Consider the following 26,597-nt stretch of genomic DNA (forward strand, 5'->3'; position numbering starts at 1 on the left):
TCTACTTAAACTGAGGACGACGCAACGAGCTATCGAAAGAAGAATGATGGGTGTAACGCTAAGGGATAAGAAAAGAGCAGATTGGGTTAGGGAACAAACGCGAGGTAATCACATCTTAGTTGAAACCAAGAAAAAGAAGTGGGGGATAGGGGAGGAGATATAATGAGGAGGGAAGATAACCGATGCTCATTAAGGGTTACGGACTGGACGACGTGGCCACAATTAGTACATGACTGGGGTTGTTGGAGAAGTATGGGAGAGGCCTTTGCCCTACAGTGGGTGCAACCAGGCTGATGATGATGATCTTCGATGAGGTATATCGACGTTCTTATCGATATTGTCACGAGAGGAAAAGCCAGTCAGTCAGTTCTAAGCGAACGGCCGTTTACAGTTCGTTTTTTGCAGCAGCTGCCACGCACACTTCTTCTTCCTCGACTTCTAGCGTAACTAGCGCGTGCCATTACTCCTCCCTCCAAAAAAATAATAATAATAAAATAAAATAAATAAATAAAGTTGGGGAGAGGTTAAATGCCACAAGGAAAAAAATAAAAGAAATGAGAAAGACAACGGACGTGACGACAGGGGCCGCATCACAAAGTTTGTGGATGAGAGTCAGCGCGAATGGTAGGGCTTCATCCTGGTAACGTGAACAATATCAGAGGAACGTGGTCGACGGGAGTGGTGCGAACTGTCGGCTGGAATAACTTCGTAGTTCACAGGACTTAGACGACGCAAAACTATGTAGGGTCCAAAGTATCGGCGCAATAATTTTTCTGACCGGCCTCTCTGACGTATAGGGGTCCGAACCCATACAAGATCTCCCGGGTTGTATGTGACGTCTCGGTGGCATATGCTGTATCGACGAGCATCTTGACTTTGTCGGGATAGAATTCGTTGCCGCGCAAGGTGCCGCGCTGCTTCGGCACGCTGAACAAAGACGTCTGTATCTGGTGCGGTAGGTTGCGACGAAGTTGGTAGGAGCATCACGTCGAGCATAGTGGTGACGTCGCGTCCGTAGACCAGACGAAAAGGAGGAAACCCGGTGGTTTCTTGTAGGGCAGTGTTGTACGCGAATGTCACATGCGGGAGCAGTTCATCCCAATTTTTATGGTCCGTGGCAACATACACGGAAAGCATATCCGCAATCGTTTTGTTGAGACGCTCAGTTAAACCGTTAGTCTGCGGGTGATACGCAGTTGCCGTACGGTGCGTTGTCCCGCTCAGCTGCAGGATATCTCGGACCAACTGGGCAGTGAAGGCCGTACCACGGTCTGTGATGACGACAGCGGGAGCACCATGTCGAAGGACGATATTTTTGATGAAGAAGTTAGCAACATCTGAAGCAGTAGCTCGCTGAACGGCTTGTGTTTCGCAGTATCGAGTGAGGTAATCGGTGGCGACGACGATCCAGCGGTTATCAGCCGAAGACTTGGGAAACGGGCCGAGTAAATCCATCCCGACTTGTTCAAAAGGTGAGCAAGCAGGTCGGACAGGCTGAAGCAGACCGGCTGGTTTCAGTGGTGGAACTTTGCGACGCTGGCAATCTCGACTACTTCTGACGTACTGCTTCACGGTTTTTGTGAGTTATCGCCAATAGTACCTCTGCTTGATCCTCGCGAGAGTACGCGTGAAACCAAGATGCCCGGACGTTGGTTCGTCGTGGCATGCACGCATAACGTCGTCGCGAAGAGTAGCGGGAACAACGAGCAGGAAAGCGGTTGCCGTAGGCTGAAAGTTCCGCTTGTATAGGATGTCGCCACGTAGGCAGAAAGATGACAAGTGACGCGCGAACTGCCGTGGGGGTTGTGGGCGGCTTCCTTCAAGGTATTCAATCAAGGGCTGGAGCTCGGAATCTTGGCGTTGCTGTTGAGCAAGGTTTAAAGACGGAAGAGTACAAAGAAAACCCGAATCGTCGTCAGTATCTAGTGGTGCGGGTTCGACGGGGGCGCGGGAGAGACAGTCGGCGTCAGTGTGTTTCTGGCCAGACTTATAGACGATGGTCACATCAAATTCCTGCAACCGAAGGCTCCATCTTGCGAGACGGCCTGAAGGATCTTTGAGATTCGCCAGCCAGCAGAGAGAGTGGTGGTCGCTGACGACACGGAAGGGGCGTCCGTACAGGTATGGGCGGAATTTCTGGATAGCCCATATGACTGCCAGACATTCTTTTTCAGTTGCTGAGTAGTTTTTTTCAGCAGCAGACAAGGTTCGGCTGGCATACGCAATAACGCGCTCAACACCAGCTTGAAACTGTACGAGTGTCGCTCCGAGACCAACGTTACTAGCATCAGTATGCACTTCTGTGTCAGCCTCGGTGTCAAAGTGACCAAGGATCGGTGGTGTCTGTAGACGTTGCTGAAGGTCGTGGAAGGCGTCGGATTGTGCCGGGCCCCAAACAAATGTGACGTCGTTCTTGATGAGTCGTTGCAATGGTTCGGCAATTTCACAAAAATTGGGTACAAAACGGCGGTAATACGCGCAAAGCCCTAAAAATCGGCGGACATCGTGTTTTGTCTTCGGTATCGGGAACAGAGCGACTGCCGTGGCTTTGTCAGGGTCAGGGCGCACACCGGTGCTGCTGACAATATGACCCAGAAATTTGAACTCCTCGTAGCCAAAGTGACATTTTTCGGGCTTCAGGGAGAGGCCGGCGGTGCGGATAGCTTGAAGAACCGCCGCAAGCAGCTGGATGTGTTGTTCAAACGTGGTGGAAAAAACAACTACATCGTCTAAGTAGACTAAACACGAGTTCCACTTGAGGTCAGATAAAACTGTGTCCATCATGCGTTGGAATGTGGCCGGAGCGGAACACAATCCAAAAGGGAGGACCTTAAATTGATAGAGACCGTCGGGTGTTATAAACGCCGTTTTTTCCTGGTCCCGTTCGTCAACTTCAATTTGCCAGTACCCACTACGCAGATCCATTGAAGAAAAGTAACGGGCATGTCGCAGGCGATCCAAGGAGTCGTCAATTCGAGGAAGTGGGTAAACATCTTTTTTCGTGACCTTGTTCAGTTTGCGGTAATCGACACAGAATCGTAGTGAACCGTCTTTCTTTTTAACTAATACAACAGGTGAAGACCAAGGACTTGTCGATGGTTGAATGACATCATCGTCGAGCATTTGTTTAACTTGATGACGAATAGCATCCTGTTCTCGTTGCGACACGCGATAAGCGTGTTGGCGAACAGGTTGGACGGTCGGTTCAGTGATGATTCTGTGTTTGATTAAAGGAGTCTGTTTGACCTTCGACGTGGTGGCGAAACAGTCGCTAAATGACGATAGCAGAGTGAGGAGCCTCTCCTTCTCGTTTTGGTCTAGCTGTGGGTTGACGTTGATGTGACTGGTCAAGTCCACATCGCTGGGTTCCGGAATCGGGATTGTCGTTACCGAAGCACAGGCGTTGGACTCGGCCACCGTTTCAAAGTAGGCCATGGTGGTATGCCTCGCAAAGTGCTTGTATTCGCCACTGAAGTTGGTAACTAGAATCGTGGTTTGCCTATGTTGGAGCTCTACGAGACCTCGTGCGACGCCGACTTCGCGATCCAGCAATATGGCGAGGTTACCTTCGGCGATGCCTATTCCTAGTTGTTCTTGGGGGCATTCAACAAGGACGAAGATGCTACTGCGAGGCGGTAACGTCACGCAGTCATCGACCACGCGTAAAGCCGTGCGGTGATGTTCATCCTCCACACTCGAATCCGAAGATACATCGTTAGAAAAAGTCACGAACAAGTCACGAAGGTTAATGATCGCCCCATATTCCTGGAGAAAATCCATGCCCAGGATAACTAGCCGAGAACACTGGGGCAGCACAAGGAAAGACGCTACGAAAGTCGAAGTAGAAATTGCAAGTCTGGCGGTGCATCGTCCAATGGGTGACACGAGGTGTCCTCCGGCCGTAATCAGATGTGGGCCGTCCCACGCTGTCAGCACCTTGCGTAGCCGAGTGGCCAGTGAAGCACTCATAACCGAGTAGTCAGCTCCCGTATCGACAAGTGCAGTTACCGGATAACCGTCGATTGGAGCAGTAATAGCAGCAGAAGTTCTTTTTGCAGTTTCGAATGAAGGCGTCAGCGGTACGTCGCGAGGGGATGGCGTCGGCGGAGGATATTTGACGGTTCGCATGACAGCGGCCTCACCCCCGGAGGTCGCCGTTTTCAGTTTCCCCGGCGCGGGCTTCCACCGTTGACTCCAGCGGAATCAAAGGCGGGTCGAGCACGGTTTGGTGACGCGTACCGACGAGGTGAAGGCGACCGGGACTGTCTTCGCTGTTGGGCAGGAGGAAGCCGGTTACTTTCTAAGTATTGCTCGATGTCGTGCGGGCGTTCGCCATAGCGCGGGCAACGGGCGTCCGGATGGTATCCCCGCAGACCAATCTGTCGGTACTGGCAGTCGCGATACATGTGACCAGCCTCCCCGCAGTGATAGCACAACGGACTGTTGTCGGGGGCGCGCCATACTGTAGATTTGCGCGGACCAGGATGAAAAGGTGCTTGCGGATTCGTGCGGTGGATCGGACTTGGGGAGCGTCGAGAAATCCCAGCAGGCGGCTGCGACGCGGAAGCCCGAAGAGCATCCGCGTACGAGAACGTGGGAGGTTCGGGTCGTGTTGGAGGCGAGGGATGAACCACTTTGCCGATTTCTTCCCGAATGACATCCGTAAGAACCGCGGCACTGGGAGGTGCCGGAGCTGATGCATAGGACTTCTGCAGTTCTTCTCGAACGATTTGTCGTATTAGCTCGGTAAGGGACTCCCTGTCATCATTTGCAGGTACGAGAGAGCATGCAGCAGTCATGGTGGTCTGGCGTTCATACTGCGAGAGCCGCTGCCGAAGAATACGTTCCATAACTGTTGCCTCACGAACGAACTGAGGGACTGTTGTAGGAGGATTGCGCACGAGGCCCGCGAAAAGCTGTTCCTTTACGCCTCGCATTAACAGACGCACCTTCTTGTCTTCTGGCATTAGTGGATCGGCCCGACGGAACAATCGCGTCATGTCTTCGACGAACATGGCGACGGTTTCGTTTCGCATTTGGAACCTCGAAGACAGTGGCTGTTCGGCTCTTTCTTTTCGTTCGGGAGTGCAGAAGGCTTCGCAAAGCAGTCGGTAAAACTCCTGCCAGCTGGTAAATGAGGCTTCGTGGTTCTCGTACCATACTCTCGCCGCGTGTAAAAGGGAAAAGGAGACGTTCTTCAACTTACGGCGATCGTCCCAGTCGTTAAAGGCGGCGACTCGGTTGAAATGGTCCAACCAGTCTTCAACGTCCTCAAAGGCGTCGCCATGGAACGGGTCAGGCGTGCGAGGCGCGTTGAGAATGCATGGTACGGCAGCATTTGGGATCCCCTCGGTTTGGCTTGCGGTAGTTGTTGACATCTTCCTCATGGAGCTTGCCAGGGGGCTGTATTGCGGTGGAAGACCTTGGAGGCGACGGCTGCTTCGATAGATTTCTGCCTTCCCCGAGGTACTGGCGTCGGTAGCTTCTGGTTGAGGACCGGTAGGCATACGATGGATACGTACCCAGCACGTCCACCAGTTTGTCACGAGAGGAAAAGCCAGTCAGTCAGTTCTAAGCGAACGGCCGTTTACAGTTCGTTTTTTGCAGCAGCTGCCAGTTACGCTAGAAGTCGAGGAAGAAGTGTGCGTGGCAATATAATACTGTGCTCGCCGACCAGAAATATTGATATATCCCTCAATAAGTGTTAAATATTGTCCCATATCTGCAAAAAGAAATCAAGGGCACCGTTGCTATTTCTCAACTTGTCAATCTCTTGGGGATCGCATGTGATAATCAACAGAAGAAGTCAGAACAAGAATCGCTATTCATTCATTTTACTTAAAGGACCACAACTCGCTTTACATGGAAATAGTTCTTATGCGGTGACGTCAAATTGTATTTCTAATATTTGATTTTGTGAGAATAAAGCAACAAGCAAAAGAAAATGCCGAATTTGTTGTCACAAATGCAGAATGGATTTATTTACCATGAAAAAGGTACAGAAGACATGTGACGGTCCGGAACAGTCGATCAATCCAAAATTTCGCGCTGCTTCTTCCTTCTCTTCCACGTTCCTCCGATGCGGCGTTACATATTCATCCGGGGTAGACGATGCTCACCGATCGAGTCGGAGTGCGCGTTGATGGCACGGTTTCAATCGTGTGACGTGCACAACTTGAGTCTTGCGTGAACGGCGGTGTTCAGCCGTCACTTTAGCGATGACTTAGGTCATTTCACTCAAGCATTTGAGAATGACGAACGGGCCCGAATACTTAGAGAAAAACTTTTGGCGAATCCGCCCTTTCGGGACCGGTGTCCACAGCTACACGAAGTCACCGGTGGCGAATCTGACGGGCAAATGTTGTGTGTCGTAGCGAGCCTTAGCATGAACATGCGATGATAGGATTCTGAGCCGGGCAAGTCAACGTGCTTCTTCGGCACGGCACAATATCTGCGTGAGAGAAGCATCGTCGTTAGGTGAAAAATGAAGTATGGTGTCGAGAAAAATTTGAGGATGGCCAGCGTAGAGGAGAAAGGATGCATATGCTGTAATTTCATGCTTGGCTGTGTTGAAGGCAAACGTGATGAACGGTAATACGGCATCCCAGTTCTTATGCCCCGTCACACATACATTGAAAGCACGTTGACGAGAGAGCGATTGGTGCGCTCGACTAGACCGTTTGTTTGCGGATGGGAAGGCGTGGAATGAGGATATTGAGTTCCACAAAGGCGTAGCAACTCTTCTACGACGTCAGCGGTGAACTGCCGGCCGCGATCACTTATCACCACACGAGCAGCTCCGTTGCGGAGGATAACCGAATGCATAAGAAACCCCGAAACATCGGATGCTGTATCTGAGACAAGTGCCATTGTTTCAGTATAACATGTTAAATAATTCACGCACACGTTTATACAGCGGCATCCAGTGGAAGACTTGGAGAAATGACCGACTAAATGTATACCCGCTTTCCCAACAGGTGAATTCGGCGGTCTAACCGGTTACAGAGTTCCTGCAGGAGCTGTAATTGGTTGTTCGTGCGTTGGCAGACATCACAGGTGGCGACATACTAATTGGTTGTCTTCCATGACTGATGGCAGTAGAAACGTTGTTGGAGTTGGTGCAGCGTTCGATCGAATCCAAGGTGACGGGATGTAAGGTCGTCGTGCATGCCCCAAAGTACTGCAAGGCGCACGCATTTCGGGACGACGAGCAGCAGTGCTGCACCGTTTGAATAATTCTTGTTAAAGCAGACCATCGCGAATCACAAATGGCGTAGCCCGTTCGGATATCTGGGTCGCATCAATAACCAGCTTTAGTGAAGGGTCGCGCTGTAGGTTGTTCTTGAAAACGGCAGTCAGGAAAATCTGACGAGATTGTAGGTAAAGGGACCGTGAAACGGTTCGGACAAATTTTGTAGACGTGTAGGGTACAGGGAAAGTTAATTATTCGCACCACAATTTGTGTGAAACGTGTCATATTAAGAGAGCTATGGACGACTACAAGTTGGGATCCTCGATAACCATGCATTTTCTCCTCAATTCGTTCGCCGAGTGATCGCGGCTAAGCTCCGCCTTCACTGGCTCTGCGTCATGATGGCACGTCATGTCGTCGACTTCTGGTTCTCTATGAGCGAGCGCGCGAAGCCTCTCCAAGCTCTCCGCCAGCTGCTTGGCAGCCGACCTCAAGCGAGAGCTATCGAAGTAGCGTGCGTTGCGAGCATTCTGTCGCTGCGCCGAACGTGTCTGGTATTCCGGTAACCACAGGTGAGCTGGGCGTTTCGACGGAACTGTCGAGGCGTAAACTCAAGCTGATGAATGAACTTTAGCGCAGACGTATGTGAGCTGCCTGATCGGTCTCCACGGTCCAGCCACCCGCTGGCGCAGAGCTTAACCAGCCAAACAAAGAGCTAATATTGCTCAAACGAAGTGTAAAAAAATTTTCAACAGTTACAAAAACAACGTCTTAACGATTACACTCCTGCGAGGAATGTGCACCTGCAGCAATGAAGAATACATTTCGTTGCTGCTACTGTGTGTGGTTGAGCTCTGTGCCACCAGGTGGCTGCCCCCTGCAGACCATTCACATTTGCGCTTCTGTTCATCCCCTGAAAGGACACGCAAGGGGATACGGCCAGGCCCTGTCCCCTTGCGCTTGTGTTTATCCTAATACCGGTCTCGGGAAACGCTATTGCGTTAGTAATCTTCCGGTGTAAAGTGACGTCCGCAAACGCGTAAATCCTGGTGCCGATCGGATAGCTCGCCCTACTGATGTCAATTGGGTGATTTACGTCATATGGGTAGGGGCGTCTAGAAATTCCACCGAGCAGTGTGCTGCAATCGGCAGCGATGAACACTTCTAAACCTTATATTAAATTACACGCTTTACGCGGAGCACTTAGATGCACCAGTTAATGATCAGAAGGACCTACTCTAACCACTCTGTACGTTTGTACAAAATTGTCAAAGTATTTTCAAAGTCCCTTTAAGTAGTTGTAGGAGTCGTCATCATCAATACCCTCGCTTTGAACGGGAAGACGAGATAAGCAGTCGGCATCTGTGTGGCACCGACCGCTCTTATAGGCAGGTTGCGAACGTAGTTCCCGCGCCTACTAGGGCGCCCCTCGCGGCGGCGAGCGCGGAAACGGCAGGATACGACCGGCCCGCTTGCGTTCGGAAAGCCTGTCTGTGCACTGTTTCGCGCGTAGCTGTTGCCTTTTCTGAGCAATGCCGAAGTTCAACCCGAGCTGTTGAGTAGTGGGCTGCAACAGCACATGCACCAACTCACGAGGAACAAAATTTTACAGGTTTCCAAGCCGACCGTATGAAGCAGAACGGCGTCAACACTGGATAGCGCTCGTCCGCCGGCATAAGCTGTTTTATGTTCCGGCGTTATGCCAAGTGGGTTATAACGCTGAATTTCTTGCTTTTACAGCAATGATGGTAGCAATGGGACACCTACAGTCAGTGGCGTAGCTAGGTCGTCTGGCACCCGGGGCCCATAGGTCTTCTGTCCCCCCCCCCTCCCCCGGGTTTATTGGAGGAAGGCGAGGATATCAACAATTTCCGTGTGTCTCCAGACGTATATGACACCCCCCCCACCCCTCTGGCCCCTTGCACCCGGAGCCCACGCCCTCACCCCCCCCCCCCCCCACTTTGCTACGCCACTGCCTGCAGTGCGTACCAGGATATGCATCAAAGTAGTTTGTTCCCACTTTGTCCCGCAGTGAGGCTGTGGAACTTCCCAATCCTCTCCCATTCAAACAGCGCTAGGGCTTGCTGAGAGATTTGAGGAGGGGTTGCAGCCGGCTGAGCTGGCATACTCTCTTCTGCGCCCAGCTTATCAACGAAGGGGCAGATGAGATCACAAAAATTTTTGACAACGTGGTTTATTGGAACCTCCTTTGCACGCACTGAAAAATAAAAGTATCGCACTTCCAGTAACTTGGACGAAAATATTTGGACGAAAATATTTTCCCAGCGTAGTCTAACACAACTGGTAAGTTCATCCCCCCTTTTTTTTTGTGTTTGGGGAGAGCAACGTTAGAATACCTCTGGTAGGTCTTACGAGTCGTTCGTACGCCCCACGTTCTTGGATGAGATGTTTTGGATTCGTATTTGCCGTCCTGTATGTACAGGGAAACTACCGCGGCGTCCTTGCACTTCCCTGCGATGCCAGCACGGCAATCGCAGCTCCCCGCTAGGATTTGTCTGCTGTCGCCGATCTTTAAGAATCCATTTCGCTTACGATTTCATGCGTCCACACCGTAGATAACGAAGTAACTTACGCTGAGCTTCACGCATCTTGCTGGTGCATTATTTTTCGTTTGCGGAATAAACCTAGCAGTCACTTCCTATCAGTGCGAGTTCAACACTTTCCTCACGTCGTAGACGTGCCCCACTTCAAATGGACGACTTCCTTTCTCTAAATTCTTTTCACGAAAAAAGCTATGAAGATCTTGTAATTCCCGAAACCCGGTTTCGCACCATCGCTACCGTTTAACAGGGCGCCAAACACGCAGCGCGGGCTGCTGACGCCGTGAGTAATCCTACCACATTCGCGCAACTATTCGTCAGATGGCGCTAGGCGTCGGAAAGACAGGGCACCGCCTAGCACTTGCAACGTGCCCATAAGCAATAGAAAAGTCGTAATATTGAAGACGGAATGCCATCAGAACCAACCACCCAGCTGGGCCACGCAGTCCAACAGTTGGCGGAGAGAATGATGGTCGGTCACAATATTGAAAGGGCGGCCACACTAATAAGATCTGAACTTGTGCATAGCGTAAACAACAGCGAGTTCAGTGACTGTGTAATTGCTCTCTGCTTTTGTCAAAGTACGACTTGCGTAAGCAAGGAGTTGTTCGCGTATGACATGAAGCTGCACGAGCACAGCGTCAAGATCCATACGATTTGCATGCCTATGCAGTTCAGTGAACGCCTCAGGATCGAAATGACGGAGAAGTGGTTCAGGGGTGAGCCACTTCTCTTCAGGTGCTGGAAGCCGTCTCGCACTGAGCGATGTAGGGAGACTCATTCCGGAGCAGGTCAGTCAGTGGACAAGCAAGGTGGGCGAAGTCTTTAATAAACCTGAGAAAAATAAGAATAAAGGCTCAGGAAACTTCTGAGGTCTTTCACTGTCTTCGGCTGCTTGAAGTTGCGAACAGCAAAAATCTTTTAGGGATCTGGCCATATACCGTCCTTGTACACGATATTTCCTAGCTCAAGGGCTTGACGCTCATCGAAACGATACTTCGGTGAGCGCCGGGGTTCTAGTCCCACCTAAACAAAAATGTACCAAACTTTTATTTTCCAAGACGTTAATTTAATTTGCTTACAGGAACCACGTTGAGAAATTGGACGCCAATCCGATCATTTTTTACTCGTTTTTCTTTTCTTTCGCCTCCGGCCATTTTTGGTACCGCCCATCGGCCACGCCGACGGATTTTCGCGTAACGGGGCGTGTAATAATTTTGCATTAAAACTTGAAAATAATGAACACTGCAAAAGCCTCAAAGCCTTTCATTGACACCTATCCCACAGTTCAGAGTGGCAGACGCTTGCCGCGGGGGCCAGCCACAGCGTACTGCTGCAATACGAGCACTTCGTTGCGCATGCACCAGTTCTTCAATTCACGAGGTTTCTGTCGTAGCTGCGTCGTGATCACGTCGCGGCAGCATGTGCAGCTCATGGGAAGCTGACTGGCAGGTTCTGGCAGTCTAACACTACTGGTGAATTCCACTAGTCGATCTAACGCGGAGTATTGAGTCCGGGAGCGAAAATCCAAATCCGTCACGGGGCGACACAATGCAGATTGACCAGCGAAAAATAAACATGCTCCGGCAGGGAGCGCGGCGGAAGTTGGATGTCTGCCATATCCGTCAGCGATAGCGCGACTTCATCATTTGCACCTTAAATACCATTTTGTAAAGCACCTACAACTCCTCGTTCCTGCTGCTCCTTTCCGAGGAACTGGATCTGCTGTCAGAACCGCTTAAGGCAAGAAGCACTGCAACACGGTTCAACGACGCCATTTTGAAGATGTAAACAATGGCACAGGTTTACCAACCAACGCCCCAGAAAGAGTTGGGAAAAGCCTAGCCACCCGAACAATCCCGAAGTGACGCCAACGCTTCGTTGTTGGAGTTCCGGTGAAATTCGTCTCTACTCGGCGGATGAACGAGGAGCGCTCCGCCGCGGAGCCCGTTGATCCCAATCGACCGGTGCAACACGCAAGGTTGCTCTAGATCGACCAGTGGAATTCGATTTCGTTCTCACCGAGCAAGAGGACGCGCTCCAGATCTGCCAGTGGAATTCACCATATCTTAACTATTCGGTCTATTGGACGCCACCATGTACAGTCGACCGATTTTTAACGGTACCTCGCGAGCGGCGGCTGGACGGCCAGTCAGTGCCTTCGAAGATCAGCAAGAGCAGCGCACGCACACCAAGTTCACTGGACAAGTCGCTATCTCCGATAAGCCGTGGAGCTTCCACCGACTCAATCGTGCCAAGGGCTGGGTCGTGCTGGTGGAGAGAGCCTAGGAGGCGGAACAGTGAACTTGGTGCTCATGCGCTATTCTGGTTGATCTTAGAAGGCGCTGGCCGGCCGGCCAGTCGATACTCGCGCGGTAGTGTCAAAGAATCGGTCGAATGTACAACGTTGAGCAGTAAGATAAGCAATTGAACAGCGCCTTTCGAGGTCAACAAACGTTTATTCGGCGAAAACAATAAACGCTACACTATATTCGTCCACAACGTAAGAATGAAATGTTACATTTACGCTGTCCAATTCAAACACAACTTGCTCGAGCCAATGAGGTTCACTTATTTCCGTGATTCCAAGTGGTTTGGCATGTTTAAAACTGCTCTTCTTTCTGCACATATTTGTCGTCGTATCCCTGCTTTTAGAATGAAACTTGAACGTCGTGTCAAATGTTATGAATTGTCCTAATAACGGTGCTCCACCAAGGGTAATATTTTAGCTTTAGCAACGAATTGTTCTTGGCCAATTAGCGTAGCACTTACAATAGCAGAGGCTCTGGGCGAAATAGAGGTGAAGGAAAATTGCACTGCGTTTTTGTGGGTGTAGTTTCCACTTAGTTTAAGTTGTGGCCGACGACAAACGCCAAAGATTGTCCACCAACATATCCACCAAATATTCCCTCGGAAAGATATCTTCGCCAACAAGAAAACGAGTTTTCAAAGCGAATAAAAATTCAAATATTAAGGCCACTTTCGGAAAAACGAAAACCGATATCACTGAATCGTGGTCACAAATATGCAGATATTGGACCAAAATGCCTGCAATATTTTTGCAATTTCTTCGTTGCTTAATTTTTTTCAAACGACTAATTCCAGGTTCTTTACGTCGGGAGTCACTACCGTTTCGATTATTCTTTAAATGCAGTGCATTTTTTAAAAAGAATATGCAGTTGGCGATATTGTGTTCTTCCCATGAATTTGAATACAAAATTAGAAAATTAGACTTGTACTTGCGTTGAAGCACATTCTGTAATTTCTGTTTTCCTGCTGGAAAGTTCAAAATATATTGCCGACGAAACAACATGCAAGGTATTTTACGCATTTGCAGTGCAATGTAACGCGTGCTGCATGCCTTCGCAAAGGAAATCATCCTGAAATCACGTGTGACATTTCAGCGAAGTCACTTGAAGTTATTTCCTCAGCAGCGAGAGCTTAGGACACTTAAAAGCTATTTGTAATTGAGAGCAACTAGTATAAGGCATCTTACTCAAAATAGGCATCTCATAAGAGAAGCGCCTTCTTTGTGAAATTAGGTGACAATTGCGGTATTGACGAATGCAGTCGATAGAGTTTCGAGCCACTTTTACATGGCATAAAGCAGGAGGAATTAGGAACCATTCTGCTAACAAGGCGAAAATTCCGGGAGCACTAAAATATTAAAAACATGATGGGAGACATACTGCTATCGAAATTAGAGACACAGACTATTCTTCCATATGCACATTGTATTGAAAAATAAAGCAGAAAGAGAAACACATAAAAAGCACACAGCACTACATAAGTAATATTCGCAACTGTATTCACACAGTTACATATACACAAAATAGCATCATAGACCTCTCGCAAAAAAGAGCGTATTCTGTGTTTACTGGTAGTGGTTATATTGATTTCGCTTTCATAAAATAACTACAGCTACTGGTACGATGTATTTAAACATTGGCTCGTCATATTTTGTTCGACAAAATAGGACTTTCCATAGTTTGATGCGTGTACTGTATATTGGCGCCCTACTTTTGAAGAGTGATAATGGTCTTAGAATATACACCGGAGTGTTATTGCTATATTTATATGGCACCGTCATGCTATATGAACAAAGACTTTGGCCAGGCAATGCAGAAAACCGGCTCAAAATATGGTCGGTTTGCATATTGCAAGGTGCACTGAAGTTATGTGTCTACCATTAGCGTTTTAACAGTGGCGTTGTTCTAAGTCGAACCTGCGGCCTACTTTGTCTGGTGTCACGCAGAGGGGCAGGGGGCAGAGTGCGCGTGGGGAAGGGGATAGGAGAGGGGTATAGGAGCAGGTGCTTCGCCGGCGCGTCGCCCTTTTACTCCATGGATTCCGCTCGGCGCGATCGTGTGCGCCGACGTTGCGGAAATCCCGAGCTTCGAGAGCGAGAAGCGCAAGCAGAGCGCCAGCCGAGGGAATCCGCCGACGATCGAGAACGGGAAGCGCAAGCCAAGCGCCGGTGTAGGCAAGCCAACCTCAACTTTCAAGAGGAGACAACCCAAGCCAAGCTGCAGCAGAGGCAAGCTAACTCTCAACTTCGAGAGTAGGAGGCCGAGCATAGATGTCGATACAAATAGATTCCTCCCACGGAGGGTGCCGATGCGCGGTTCAAGAGAGAATCCCTCGACCGTGAGTGCGGCCGCAGCTGCAATGTGTATGATAGACTGTGGTTTGATAACAACCTCACGCAACTGAAGAGTGTGCGCAATCCGGAACCGAAGCTCGAATCAAGCAAAACGACAACGAAACAGAAGACTCATGAAAATTGCGAAAAACACGAGTTAGAACTTGAGAAAACGACCACCAGTTTGGGTGTTCTGACAGCTTTCACTTCGTGGAACTGGTTTTAGATTTTTTTGTATGTTACGCCACTAATGTAAATTCCATAATTTAGTTTTACTCTAAATAAGAAAATAATTGCGTCAACAACGAATTGTAAGTATGTAATTTGATACTGCGTTGTAGAACACGGGCCAATACGTGCAGCCCAATACGTGCAGTTCAAGGCCGCTGGCTGTGTGTGTGTGTACTCAGACAGACTCCTGTATAGATATGGTGCATACATAGTGTATACTTCCACAACAACAGTATGGTTGTGGAGGCGTACACCGAGTGTATTGATAGATTCAACAATGATTAAAAACGTTCGACTGAGAATAACATTTCTTGTGAGAACTACAGGCGACTGTTGTAGGAGCAGAAACGATTACTTTAGCTTTGCTAGCATAGCTTTACAGTGAATTTAAAGCACTCCATGTGCTTAGGCCTTGAATGTATTCATTTATGTGCAAATGAAGTGTTTTAATGTTGGCGAAAAGTAGTAGATGGAAGGAAAGACGGAATAGACGCTTTGTACGAAAATTCGAATAAGATTTCCGATGTGAAAAGCGGAGAAAGAAGAGTCACTGAACTGCCATCTTTTCTCACTCCGCGAACAGGGAGACCATCTACGACATCACACAGTCATTTTCCAAGTCTTATGGGCTCATGGCCGAAGAAGGGTAAGCTTCGAGCTACCATCTTTCACTTTAGAAGTCGTAAACAATCTGCTTGTAAAACACGAAAGTAAAAGCGGGAAGAAAGGCCAGGAGTAGTTTTGGAATATGAGGTTCAAATTGTGGCTCATGCCTACGAGAAGGCGCTTCGGAACGTTGCAATATTGACTACTTTAGGAAGTTGTTACTGCTAGTTGAAATGCGGACATAATGAAACATAGGGATCTAGAGAGCATACATGGAGAACATAGAGAACTATAGGGATGCAATACGTACGAGGGTCTCCAGGTATATGTATGTGCAAATGTGTAATAGTTTCAGGACTTATATTTCGATATGCGATAGTTTTCTTGAACTGAAGTGTACATCCAGATCTCCATAAGGTCAGTGGAACGCCTCGCATTGGGCGCTTACGGGAAGACTACAGATGAAGCGGTGAAGGATGCGCTGGACAGGTTTTGACGTTTGGGAAGCTCAGAGTAAAATTATTGGAAAGAACGACTCAGGAATATCAAATAAGGCAAAGGGGTTGCGAGAGTGTTCATGCATTTGTACAGGAAAAAACATCGACTCATGCTGGAGGAAAAATAACTAGGCAGCTTACCAGCAAGTATGCGGTAGGTATAGAGAGCAACATATAAACAATGAACGTGAAATGCAGTCGGAGAGGCTGAGACAATCTTCTAGGTGGCAGCAATGGAAACACCTGCCATGAGAACCTACTGAAGAGGTTAAAACTTAATCAGGAATGAAACATGCTTTGATAACTCAAAGGAAAGCTCTTTTCGAAGCGAGATCGGGATCGCTTAGAACACGCACCTATAAGCGAGATATAAGAAGGAAGTAGGTGCATGCGCTTGCCGCGGTAAAGCTGGGAAAACTACAGAACAAGTTTCATTAGAATTTGAGGATATCTACCCCACTTGCCGTTTAGACTCCTCTGGCCTCCTTGAAGCCCTTGGCCTTGGGATAGCAGGGGAAAATAAACACGTCCACTATAGATAATAGTAAAAGCCGATTGGAGGTTTGGTGGCACAAAAGTAGGCAGACGACAAACAACGCAGGTGTACAAAACGAAGCCCCCTATTGTGGTTAAGAATGCTTGGTGCTGAGTATTTTTTTTTAATGCGAAAGCATTCTAGGCTCGTGAGGCGAAAAATGTGGTGTTGTCGTTACACGATGGTCCAAGAAGGATACGAGCCCTCAATCTTTGGTGGGAGTCGAGCCCATGACTTTCGGTGTGAACGCGAAGATGATTAATGAACTATAATTAAGATTTATGGCAAAGAAGTCCGACAAGGCTGTGGACGGCACGATGGACGCGGACAAGAAGACGCAACAGCGTAGGCTTTGCCAGTCACACCAGGAACAGCGTCTAGCCCGAGCCCCACTTCAGTAGCATTGGCGATGCGGCTGCGGAGCTCTGCACGGTGCACTTCTTCCTTACAACTTCCCCCCCGCTGAAGACGGAGCCACACAGGAGGCCTAAGGCGTCGTGAGGACGAAGGGCTCGTGATACGGCTTGAGCCGATCTACGTGCACAGTTTCGCGGCCTCGGAGACGCAGGTCCGTAGGGGGCATCAGAGGTTCGATTACGTAGTTCACCGGAGAAGTTTGCTGTAGAACCCGGTAGGGCCCATGGTATCGGGATACAAACTTGGAGGAGACACCTGGTGTCGATGTAGGAGGCACCCACAACCAAACGAGAGCGTCAGGCAAAAACTGGTGGTGGGAACGCCCGTCGTCATGACGAAATTTCTGTAGGGCTTGTTCTTCCGTTGTAAGGGAGAGACCTAGTTGCCGACAATCTTCTGCATACCGGGTGGCTTCGGAAACAGGTGTGCCCTCTGATAAGTCGGGACGCTAAGGAAGAATAGTGTCAATGGGAAATGATGGTTCGCGGCCATATAGAAGAAAGAAGGGAGAAAAACCCGTCGTTGATTGGGGTGCCATATTGTAGGCGTACGTGACATAGGGAAGGATGAGGTCCCAGTCGGTGTGGTTGGAGGCGACATACATCGAGAGCATGTCACCAAGAGTTCGGTTAAAGCGTTCTGTCAATCCGTTTGCGGGTGATATGCTATGGTACAGCGATGAATAATGCGGCATTCAGCGAGAAGTTCTTGAATGACATCGGCGAGATAGACGCGGCCATGGTCACTCAGGAGTTCGCGGGAAGCGCCGTGACGTAGAACGAAGCCTTGAAGGAGGAAGGAGGCGACGTCATGAGCCGTCGCGGCTGGCAGAGCGGCCGTTTCTGCATACTTCGTGAGATGGTCTACAGCTACAATGACCCAGCGATCGCCAGCAGCTGTGTATGGCAGAGGCCCGTAGAGGTATATGCCAAACCGGTCAAAGGGTCGCGAAGGGCGCGGCAAAGGTTGCATTGGTCCAGAAGGGCGGCAAGGATCAGGCTTCCGGCGTTGACATTCTGTACAAGAGCGAATGTACTTTTGCACAGATGTGTACATAACACGCCAATAAAACCTATGACGTAGTCTGGTGCAGGTCTTGAAGAGACCAGCGTGTGCGCACTGAGGGTCGGCATGGAAAGCGGCGCATACATCAGTGCGGAGCTGGCGAGGTATTACCAGCAGCCATTGGCGGCCGTCGGAACTGTAGTTACGGCGATAGACAATTCCGTCGCGGATGGCGTAGTGTGAAGCTTGTCGGCGTAACGCTCGGGATGGTGGGCGTGCGGGTGAATTAGAGACCTAATCGATCAAAGATCAAATCCACGAGTCCTTGCGCTGCTCCAAAGCCATGTCGACAGAAGTGATTGGAAGTGGGTCGTCTAGGACGGACACACTATGTCGGCATGGACAGGCGAGCGCGAAAGAGCATCGGCATCGGCGTGCTTCTTGCCTGAGCGGTAGACAACCCGGATATCGTACTTTTGGAGCCTCAGTGCCAACCGGGCTAGGCGGCCATAGGGATCCTTGAGAGACGACAACCAGCAAAGTCCATGGTGATCTGTAACGACATCGAAGGACCGCCGTACAGGTATGGGCGAAATTTTGTGAGGGCCTAGATGATCGCGAGACATTCTTTTTCCGTGACAGAATAGTTCGCTTCAGCTTTCGTCAGAGTGCGGCTCGCGTAAGCAACACCATATTCTTGGCAGCCGGGCTTTCGCTGGGCAAGCACAGCGCCAAGACCAACACCGCTAGCATCCGTATGGATTTCCGTGGGAGCAGTTGGATCGAAATGGCGCAGTATCGGTGGTGTTGTCAGCAGGCGACGTAGCATTGCGAAGGCATCATCGCAAGTCGGGGACCACGCGGAAAGATTAGGGTCTCCCCGAAGAAGCTCTGTCAGAGGTGCCATAATCGAAGCGAAATTTCGAGTAAAGCGGCGGAAGTACGAGCAGAGGCCAGTGAAACTTCGCAAGTCTTTTAGAGGCGTTGGCCTCGGGAATTCTTTAACAGCACGGAGCTTAGCGGCATCAGGGAGAACGCCGTCTTTCGACACAACATGTCTGAGAATTGTCAGCTTGCGTGCCCCAAAGTGACATTTTTTCAGATTTAGTTGGAGGCCAGCGTCACTGAGACAGCGTAAAACCTGCTCCAAGCGATGAAGGTGAGTAGGAAAATCTGGCGCGAACACTACTACATCATCCAAAGAGCACAAGCACGTGTTCCATTTGAGGAACCAGGAACAGCGTCTAGCCCGAGCCCCATTTCAGTAGCATCGGCGATGCGGCTGCGGAGCTCCGCACGGCGCACATCTTCCTTACATTAGAGACAATTAGGCCACTCGATCCCACAAACATTGGTGGGAGTCGAACCCACAACTTTTGATATTGTTACGGTGAAGGGAAGGAAGAAGTTGGATTGGACTAGACGAAGACGAAGTCTGGCAGTTGCCTGAACGCCATTAACATCAGTTGTAAATATACATTATTTTACACTCGTGGGCCTGCTTTCTTCCTGCAACATTTTGGTGGAAGATGCGGGGTACATTCACGGAACTTCGCAGCGGACGTCATCTACCTGCCGCCACAATGGCAAATCAACCAACACAAGCGACAACGCCTCAGCAACTCTTGCCAACGGTCATCCTCACTCACCCGCGGGACCCAGGAACATTTTGTGGCACGGACAACACCGACGTCGAGGACTGGCTTACGATGTACGAGCGAGTGTGCGACAACAACAGGTGGGATCCAACAATGATGCTAGCAAACGTGATATTTTATCTAAGAGAAACTGCGAGGCAATAGTACGACACACGCGAAGCTGACCTAACGAGCTGGGATGTCTGCAAAGAAAAAATGCGAGACCTGTTTGGCAGACCTGTCGGTCGACAGCTGGCAGCAAAAAAAGAACTTGCATGCCGCGCTCAGACATCCACAGAATCCTATGTCATGTACATACAGGATGTGCTGGCCCTCTGTCACAAGGCTGATGACAAAATGACCGAGGCAGACAAGATTGGTCACATACTGAAAGGTATTGCAGACGATGTCTTCAATCTCTTGATGTGTAAGGATTGTGCCACTGTGGATGAAATTGTAAAGGAGTGCCGGCGCTTCGAACAAGCGAAGAGCCGCCGCGTCGCACAAACTTTTGACCGATCGCCCAATACCGCCGCGACATCTTCTTGCGAAGACCCGCCGCGGTTCGTTCAGCCCGCATGACCGGAAGATATCACGCGCTTCGTTCGCCGTGAGCTTGAGGCCATGGCTCCGGCTCCAGTTCGTCCCGACTGTCGGGAAAGCGTGCCCGCTATCTCCCTCATACAAGCGGTCGTTCGGGAGGAAATAGCAAGTCTGGGCATTCCATCTCTCTGCTCGGTCCGCCATACAAACACCTACCAGATTTCTCCGGCCGCTCCCTCCCAGACGCAAAACTTTCCGCCACCCCGTCGCAACCCAGCTGACTGGCGCACAGCGGATGATAAACCCATCTGCTTTAATTGTTCCGGTATTGGACACATCGCCCGTCATTGCCGCAACCACTGGTCGTCGCCTCCTCGGTCATCGTCTCCGAGTCACTACTGCCAAGTACCGGACAATCGTACTTTCTCGCCCTATACGCCTACTAGGAACATCAACGCCGACAGTGCTGCACCAAGATCTAGCCGCTCCCCGTCTCCGCAATGTCGTAGGTCCCGTTCGCCTGTCGTTCACCGCTCTTCGTCCCCTTCTGCAACCGGTCGCTTCGCTTCGGGAAACTAGGCGGTGCAGCTCCTTGAGGTGAAGCTGCAACTACGACCCGGCCCACAAATCCTCTGTTGATCCTGCCTACATGTGGAAACCTACTGGACATCGAAGTTGATGGCGTTCCTTTTAGATCTCTCGTTGATACAGGAGCGCAGCTTTCAGTTATGAGCGCTGCTCTCCGCCGAAGGCTCAAGAAGGTTCTGACACCCACCGTACTGGGCACTGTGCGAGTCGCCGATGGGAGTACTTCACCTGTCCTTGGAATGTGCACAGCACGTGTGACCATTGCGGGCCATTATGCCGCTGTTGTATTTATCGTCCTTGAACACTGTCCGCACGACCTAATTTTCGGCCTCGACTTCCTTTCGAAACACTCTCCCCAAATTGACTGCTCCGCAGGTGTTGTACAGTTGGATCTGCTGCTTCCTGCCGACAGAACAACTTGTGCTTCACACCGCTTATGTTCTGCTGAGTTTGCAAGGCTGTCTCCACAAGCGGTTACAAATGTCCTCCTGACGCCCTGTCCTGCCGTACCTGATGGCGAGTACGTCGTGTCGCCGCTTACTGACGTGATCTTGTCGCGCAATATTGCCCTGCCGAGCACCTTAGTTTGCACCCGCGAAAACAGCACTCGCATGCCCATCCTCAATTTTGGATTTTCGTCGCATGTGCTGCCACACGGTATCGCCATTGCGCATATCACTCCTTTGGAAGAATTTGAGGTTTCTTCTTTGACCTCTGAATCCTCCCTCAGTACCAACGGACCATTGTCACCTACTCCTCCGTACTCAACGCCTACAGACGATGTTTCTAAGATGAGCGCCCCTCACCTTCCTTCCGAGCAAACAGCAGCTCTTCGTTTCCTCCTGTCATCTTATCGGGACATCTTTGATTTGGACGACCGCCCACTTGGCCAGACATCTGTTGTCACGCATTGCATCAACACCAGTGACGCCAGCCCCATTCATAGGCGGCCGTATCGTGTCTCCGCAACAGAAAGGGCCATCACAGAAAAAGAGGTAGACAGGATGATGGACAAGGAGATCATTGAGCCTTCAAGTAGCCCGTGGGCATCACCAGTTGTCTTAGTAAAGAAGAAAGACAACTCGTGGCGCTTCTGCGTTGACTACCGTCACCTCAACAGGATAACAAAGAAGGATGTTTATCCCCTGCCTCACATTGATGACGCTCTTGACTGCCTTCACGGATCCCAATACTTTTCATCAATTGACCTCCGCTCCCGCTATTGGCAGATTAGCGTCGATGAGATGGACCGCGAGAAAACCGCTTTCGTCACACCAGACGGTCTGTACCAATTTAAAGTCATGCCCTTTGGATTATGCAATGCGCCAGCTACATTCGAGCGCATGATGGACTCTCTCTTGCGTGGCTTGAAGTGGTCTACATGCCTCTGTTACCTCGACGATGTGATTGTGTTTTCGCCGAACTTTGAGAGCCATCTGCGGTGCCTCACAACCATACTCTCCGTCTTTCGCAGGGCTGGCCTTCAGATAAACTCCTCCAAGTGCCATTTCGGTCACCGTGAAATTAACATGCTCGGCCATTTCGTAAACGCCGCCGGAATCCAACCTGATCCACAGAAAGTTCACGCCGTGCGAAAATTTCCTGTACCTTGTTCAACAAACGATGTCCGTAGTTTTCTGAGCTTATGCTCTTATTTCCGGCGATTTGTGAAAAATTTTGCCGACATAGCTCACCCTCTCACTGACCTTCTTAAGAAAGACGTCTCTTTATCTTGGGGTCCACTGCAGGAGAAAGCGTTCTCTACCCTGATTCAACGGCTTACAACTTCCCAATTCTGTCACACTTTGACTCTTCTGCGCCAACTGAAGTACGAACTGACGCGAGTGGTCATGGCATCGGCGCTGTCCTCGCTCAGCGCCAACAGGGCCAAGACCGTGTCATCGCTTGCGCTAGCCGCCGTCTTTCCACGCCTGAGCGAAATTACTCCATTACTGAGAGAGAATGTCTCGCGCTCGTATGGGCGATCGCAAAATTTCGGCCATACCTTTTCGGTCGGAGCTTCTGCGTCGTAACCGATCATCACGCCCTCTGCTGGCTCTCCTCTTTGAAGGACCCAACTGGACGACTTGAACGTTGGGCCTTGCTTCTACAAGAATATACATTTTCTATTATGTATAAATCAGGGCGCCTGCATAAAGACGCTGACTGCCTGTCCCGCAATCCCGTGGATCAACCGGACGATACCGATGCAGACTCGGACATAAGTGTTATATCCCTCTCCGGCTTCCTCCATATTGGCGACGAGCAGCGCAAAGATCCTGTTCTTCGAACAATTATGGAACGCCTAAGCTCCTCGCTCCATGACCGGTCCCTCCGGATGTTCACCTTGCGCGATGGAACTTTATACCGTCGTAGCGTTCGTCCTGACGGCCCGGAGCTCCTCCTAGTCGTTCTCAAGCACTTTCGACTAGCCGTGCTCCAGCAACTTCACGACGCTCCTACTGCTGGACATCTGGGCATCACTCGTACATACGACCACCTGCGGCAACGCTTCTTCTGGCCCGGCATTTATCGCTCTGTGCGCCGTTATGTTGCCTCTTGCGACCTATGTCAGCGCCGGAAGACGCCTGCTATACCTCCCGCTGGTTTGCTGCAACCAATTGATATCCCTACAGAGCCCTTCTACCGGGTGGGCCTAGACCTCCTTGGCCCCTTTCCAATTTCCATCAAAAGAAACAAATGGATTGCTGTAGCAACCGATTATTCCACGAGATATGCCATCGCACGAGCGCTACCAACCAGCTGCGCCACAGATGTCGCCGACTTCTTACTATACGACGTCATCCTGCACCACGGCGCCCCTCACCAGTTGCTGACGGATCGCGGCCGCTACTTTCTATCGAAAGTCGTCGACGATCTGCTCCGCTCCTCTTCTACAGAACACCAGATTGCTACCGCGTACCACCGTCAAACGAACGGCCTCACCGAGCGACTCAACCGCACGCTAACTCAAATGCTGGCCATGTACGTTTCCGACGATCACCGCGAGTGGGACGTCGCTTTACTATACATCACTTTCGCATACAACTCGTCCCGTCATGACACTGCCGGATTTTCACCATTGTACCTGTTGTATGGCCGCGACCTCACCTTGCCCTTTGACACGTTGCTACCTTCCGCAGTAAAAGCACCCAGCACTGGTTGCGCTCGCGATGCTATTGACTTAGCCGCCCAGGTCCGAGAAGTCGCCCATCATCGCCTCGCAGTCTCGCAAGCTTGTCAAAAGCGACGCTACGACCTTCGGCACCGAGACTGCAATTTTTCACCTGGTTCCCTTGTCCTTCTCTGGACGCCTTCACGTCGCGTCGGCTTGTCGGAAAAACTACTTTGCCGTTATTCTGGTCCGTACCAGATCTTACGCCAACTGTCCGACGTGACATACGAGATCGCCACAGTCGGTCAGCCTTCAGTGCCATCCAACGTCACCATCGATGTTGTTCACTTCGCCAGGCTGAAGCCCTATGTCCCCCCATTAAGTGATGCTCTATAACTTGCACCGGGACGGAGCTACCCCGCCGGGAGGGTGATGTTACGGTGAAGGGAAGCAAGAAGTTGGATTGGACTAGACGAAGACGAAGTATGGCAGTTGCCTGAACGCCATTAACATCACTTGTAAATATACATTATTTTACACTCGTAGGACTGCTTTCATCCTGCAACGATATGAATTAAGGATGTGGTAATTGATGTATAGCTAATTAAGGTACATTTAGTTAGGCACTCAAACTCACGACCTTTGGTGGGAGTCGAACGCTCAACCTTTGAAGGGATTTCAAACCCCGACCATGGGTGCTAATTAAGGTGTAGAAAATTAAGACACCGTTAAGATGAAGTTAAAACACTCGTACTCACGACGTTTGGTGGGAATTGAACCCACGGCGTTTGATGGTAATGAAGGTCAAAATAATTAGAGAACATTTAATTAGGTTACAGTTTATTAAAGCACTCGAACCCGGGTTATTCGTTGGAAGTCGAACCCTCGATCATTGATGGGAGTCGAACCTATGACCTTTGGTGCTAATTAGGGCGAAGTTATATTCAAACGACTGAAAGAGCTGCTGTTTCCGAAAGCAAATATGCAACTGATATCGCATGACGATGAAGTACCATCTTTCGTTCTTTTTTCTATATTTCTTTTATTCTTTACTTTCTTGCGCATCTTACAATGGGCGAGACCCGGCAGAGATGCAACGCAGTATTTTTTTTCACTTTTCAGTGCGGATGTCTCTGTTGCTGACACAAAACGCATCCCACAGCATACAGGTCGCTCTTGCCAAACAACAGCTGAAATTAATTACATTACCAAATGGTACATGGCTGAATAACTAAATTGTTTGGATTTACGCGCCAAAACCATGATTTTATATGAGACACACCGTAGCGGGGGCTCTCGAATAATTTTGACCACCACGGAATCTTTAACCTGCCCCCAGCACGGAACACGGGTGTTTTTGCATTTCAACCCCACCCAAATATGGCCGCGGGGACCGGGATTTGGTCCCGCAATCTCTTGCTTAGTCGCACAACACCATAGCCGCTAAGCGACCGCGGGTAGTGATACTACCTTGCCAGCTTTGGATTTGGTCACGTGTTATCACAATGATTTCCTTACTTGTAGTGTGCTAGACAATTCGCACATCCTGTATTCTGCTTTAGTCATTTTGATTTGTCACTTTAGGCTGTGTTGTTCCGTCAATCATTTGTGAAGAACGAAGACAATAACTAACAATTGCTAGTGTAGATCTTACGCATTGAACAGACCTAAAGTATTACACGTTGTGCTCGACCTTGCATATCGTCTAAGGTTGAGGCCGTATATATTGTTCTGGATGTTGTACTACACCAACGTGCCCGATTACATCCGTGGGAGAATGAACTCAGCAAAAGTTGGGCAGTTTGAGCGAGGTTACAGATTAGCGACAGTCGATATTTACCAAACTGTGTGGTTTCTGTTGCCTATTGCCTTTGAGTTACGCCACATGTTGCGGGAAATCAACGGTTCACCGAGAGACTTGAACCATGATCCGTAGCTGTGCATATACACCACAGGTGTACTGCGGATGTGGAACACCCACTTTGCTGCAGACTTACTTTGCAAAGCGTGATGTTTCGTGTGCGTTGCACATTCGCCAGTCACGGCTGGCTAACACTGGCCCTTAGAGTGGCACGTGCTAGGCGTCAGAGGCTTGTGCCAATTCTTGCGCATCCAAGATATTGAACAAAAATGTAGCAGTCGCAGTGGCTAAACTTGGTACATTATGACACACGTCATGCATAGCTCCCTTCTTTACACAATCTGTCTGCTTCCTATAGTATTGGGTGCTAGGTAACAGAAAGAAAGATAATTCAAAAGAACCTAGAAGCTCGTACTGGATAGCGTGGTTTATAGGACAACGGGGCGCGCCGGACAACAGAGATGAAAACACAGCGCTGGAAATGAATTTTTTAGAAAGCCTTCTTGAGGCTGTGACGCGACATTTCAGCGCGAAGAAAGGCCGCACACGAATTGCCACCAGCACGATAATTTGATGAGTTCCGGAAAATTTGATTTCATGACCTTTTAGTGTCCCTTTCGAAGCTTCGCAAAGCAAGACCGTGCTGTTCAGACTACTACCAGACACGAAGCTCAGAATAATACTGAGGATGACGACGCTGTCCAATTTACACGGGCTGCCTACGACCTTGTGTGCCACTCAACACGTTGTAAATAAAAGGTGCGGAGTAAAAGACGGCAAAAAGACGATAGCGCCCATTGAGGTAACTCCAACAGATTTACCACTAAAATGCGGGAAGCAGAGGGTCCCTCATACGCTGAAATGTATCCGGGGCATTGCATAATCCCCACTGCATTATTTTGAACTCACAGAGGCCGTCATGTGTATAAAAGCAGTCATGTTATCTCCAATATGGCCGTACTCGAAGTGAAGGTCGATAGATAAAAACAAATGCTGCAGATCCAACAAGTGGGAATCTTTAGACGGCGAAGCTTTGTGTGAGTGCATAAAGAGCCGAAACACACACAAGCGCGGGCGCGCAAAAATTATGCAGAGCCTGTTGTTATGCGAAGTTGCTGATTACTACCGACTACGAAGGACGCCCTGAACGCATCATGGCGTTCAATT

At 49.8% G+C, this 26,597-nt stretch overlaps 1 protein-coding gene across 1 annotated transcript in view; it reads left to right on the forward strand.

The window, feature by feature from the left end:
- Positions 1-26,597, forward strand: part of LOC139055670 (uncharacterized) — a 194,490-nt gene that overhangs the window by 161,102 nt on the left and 6,791 nt on the right. Inside the window, exon 10 of the mRNA XM_070533198.1 lies at positions 15,210-15,272. Coding sequence (XP_070389299.1) covers positions 15,210-15,272 — 63 coding nt within the window. The remainder of the gene's footprint in view (positions 1-15,209; positions 15,273-26,597) is intronic.

Source organism: Dermacentor albipictus, chromosome 2, assembly GCF_038994185.2.
Source record: "Dermacentor albipictus isolate Rhodes 1998 colony chromosome 2, USDA_Dalb.pri_finalv2, whole genome shotgun sequence".
NCBI lineage: Eukaryota > Metazoa > Arthropoda > Arachnida > Ixodida > Ixodidae > Dermacentor > Dermacentor albipictus.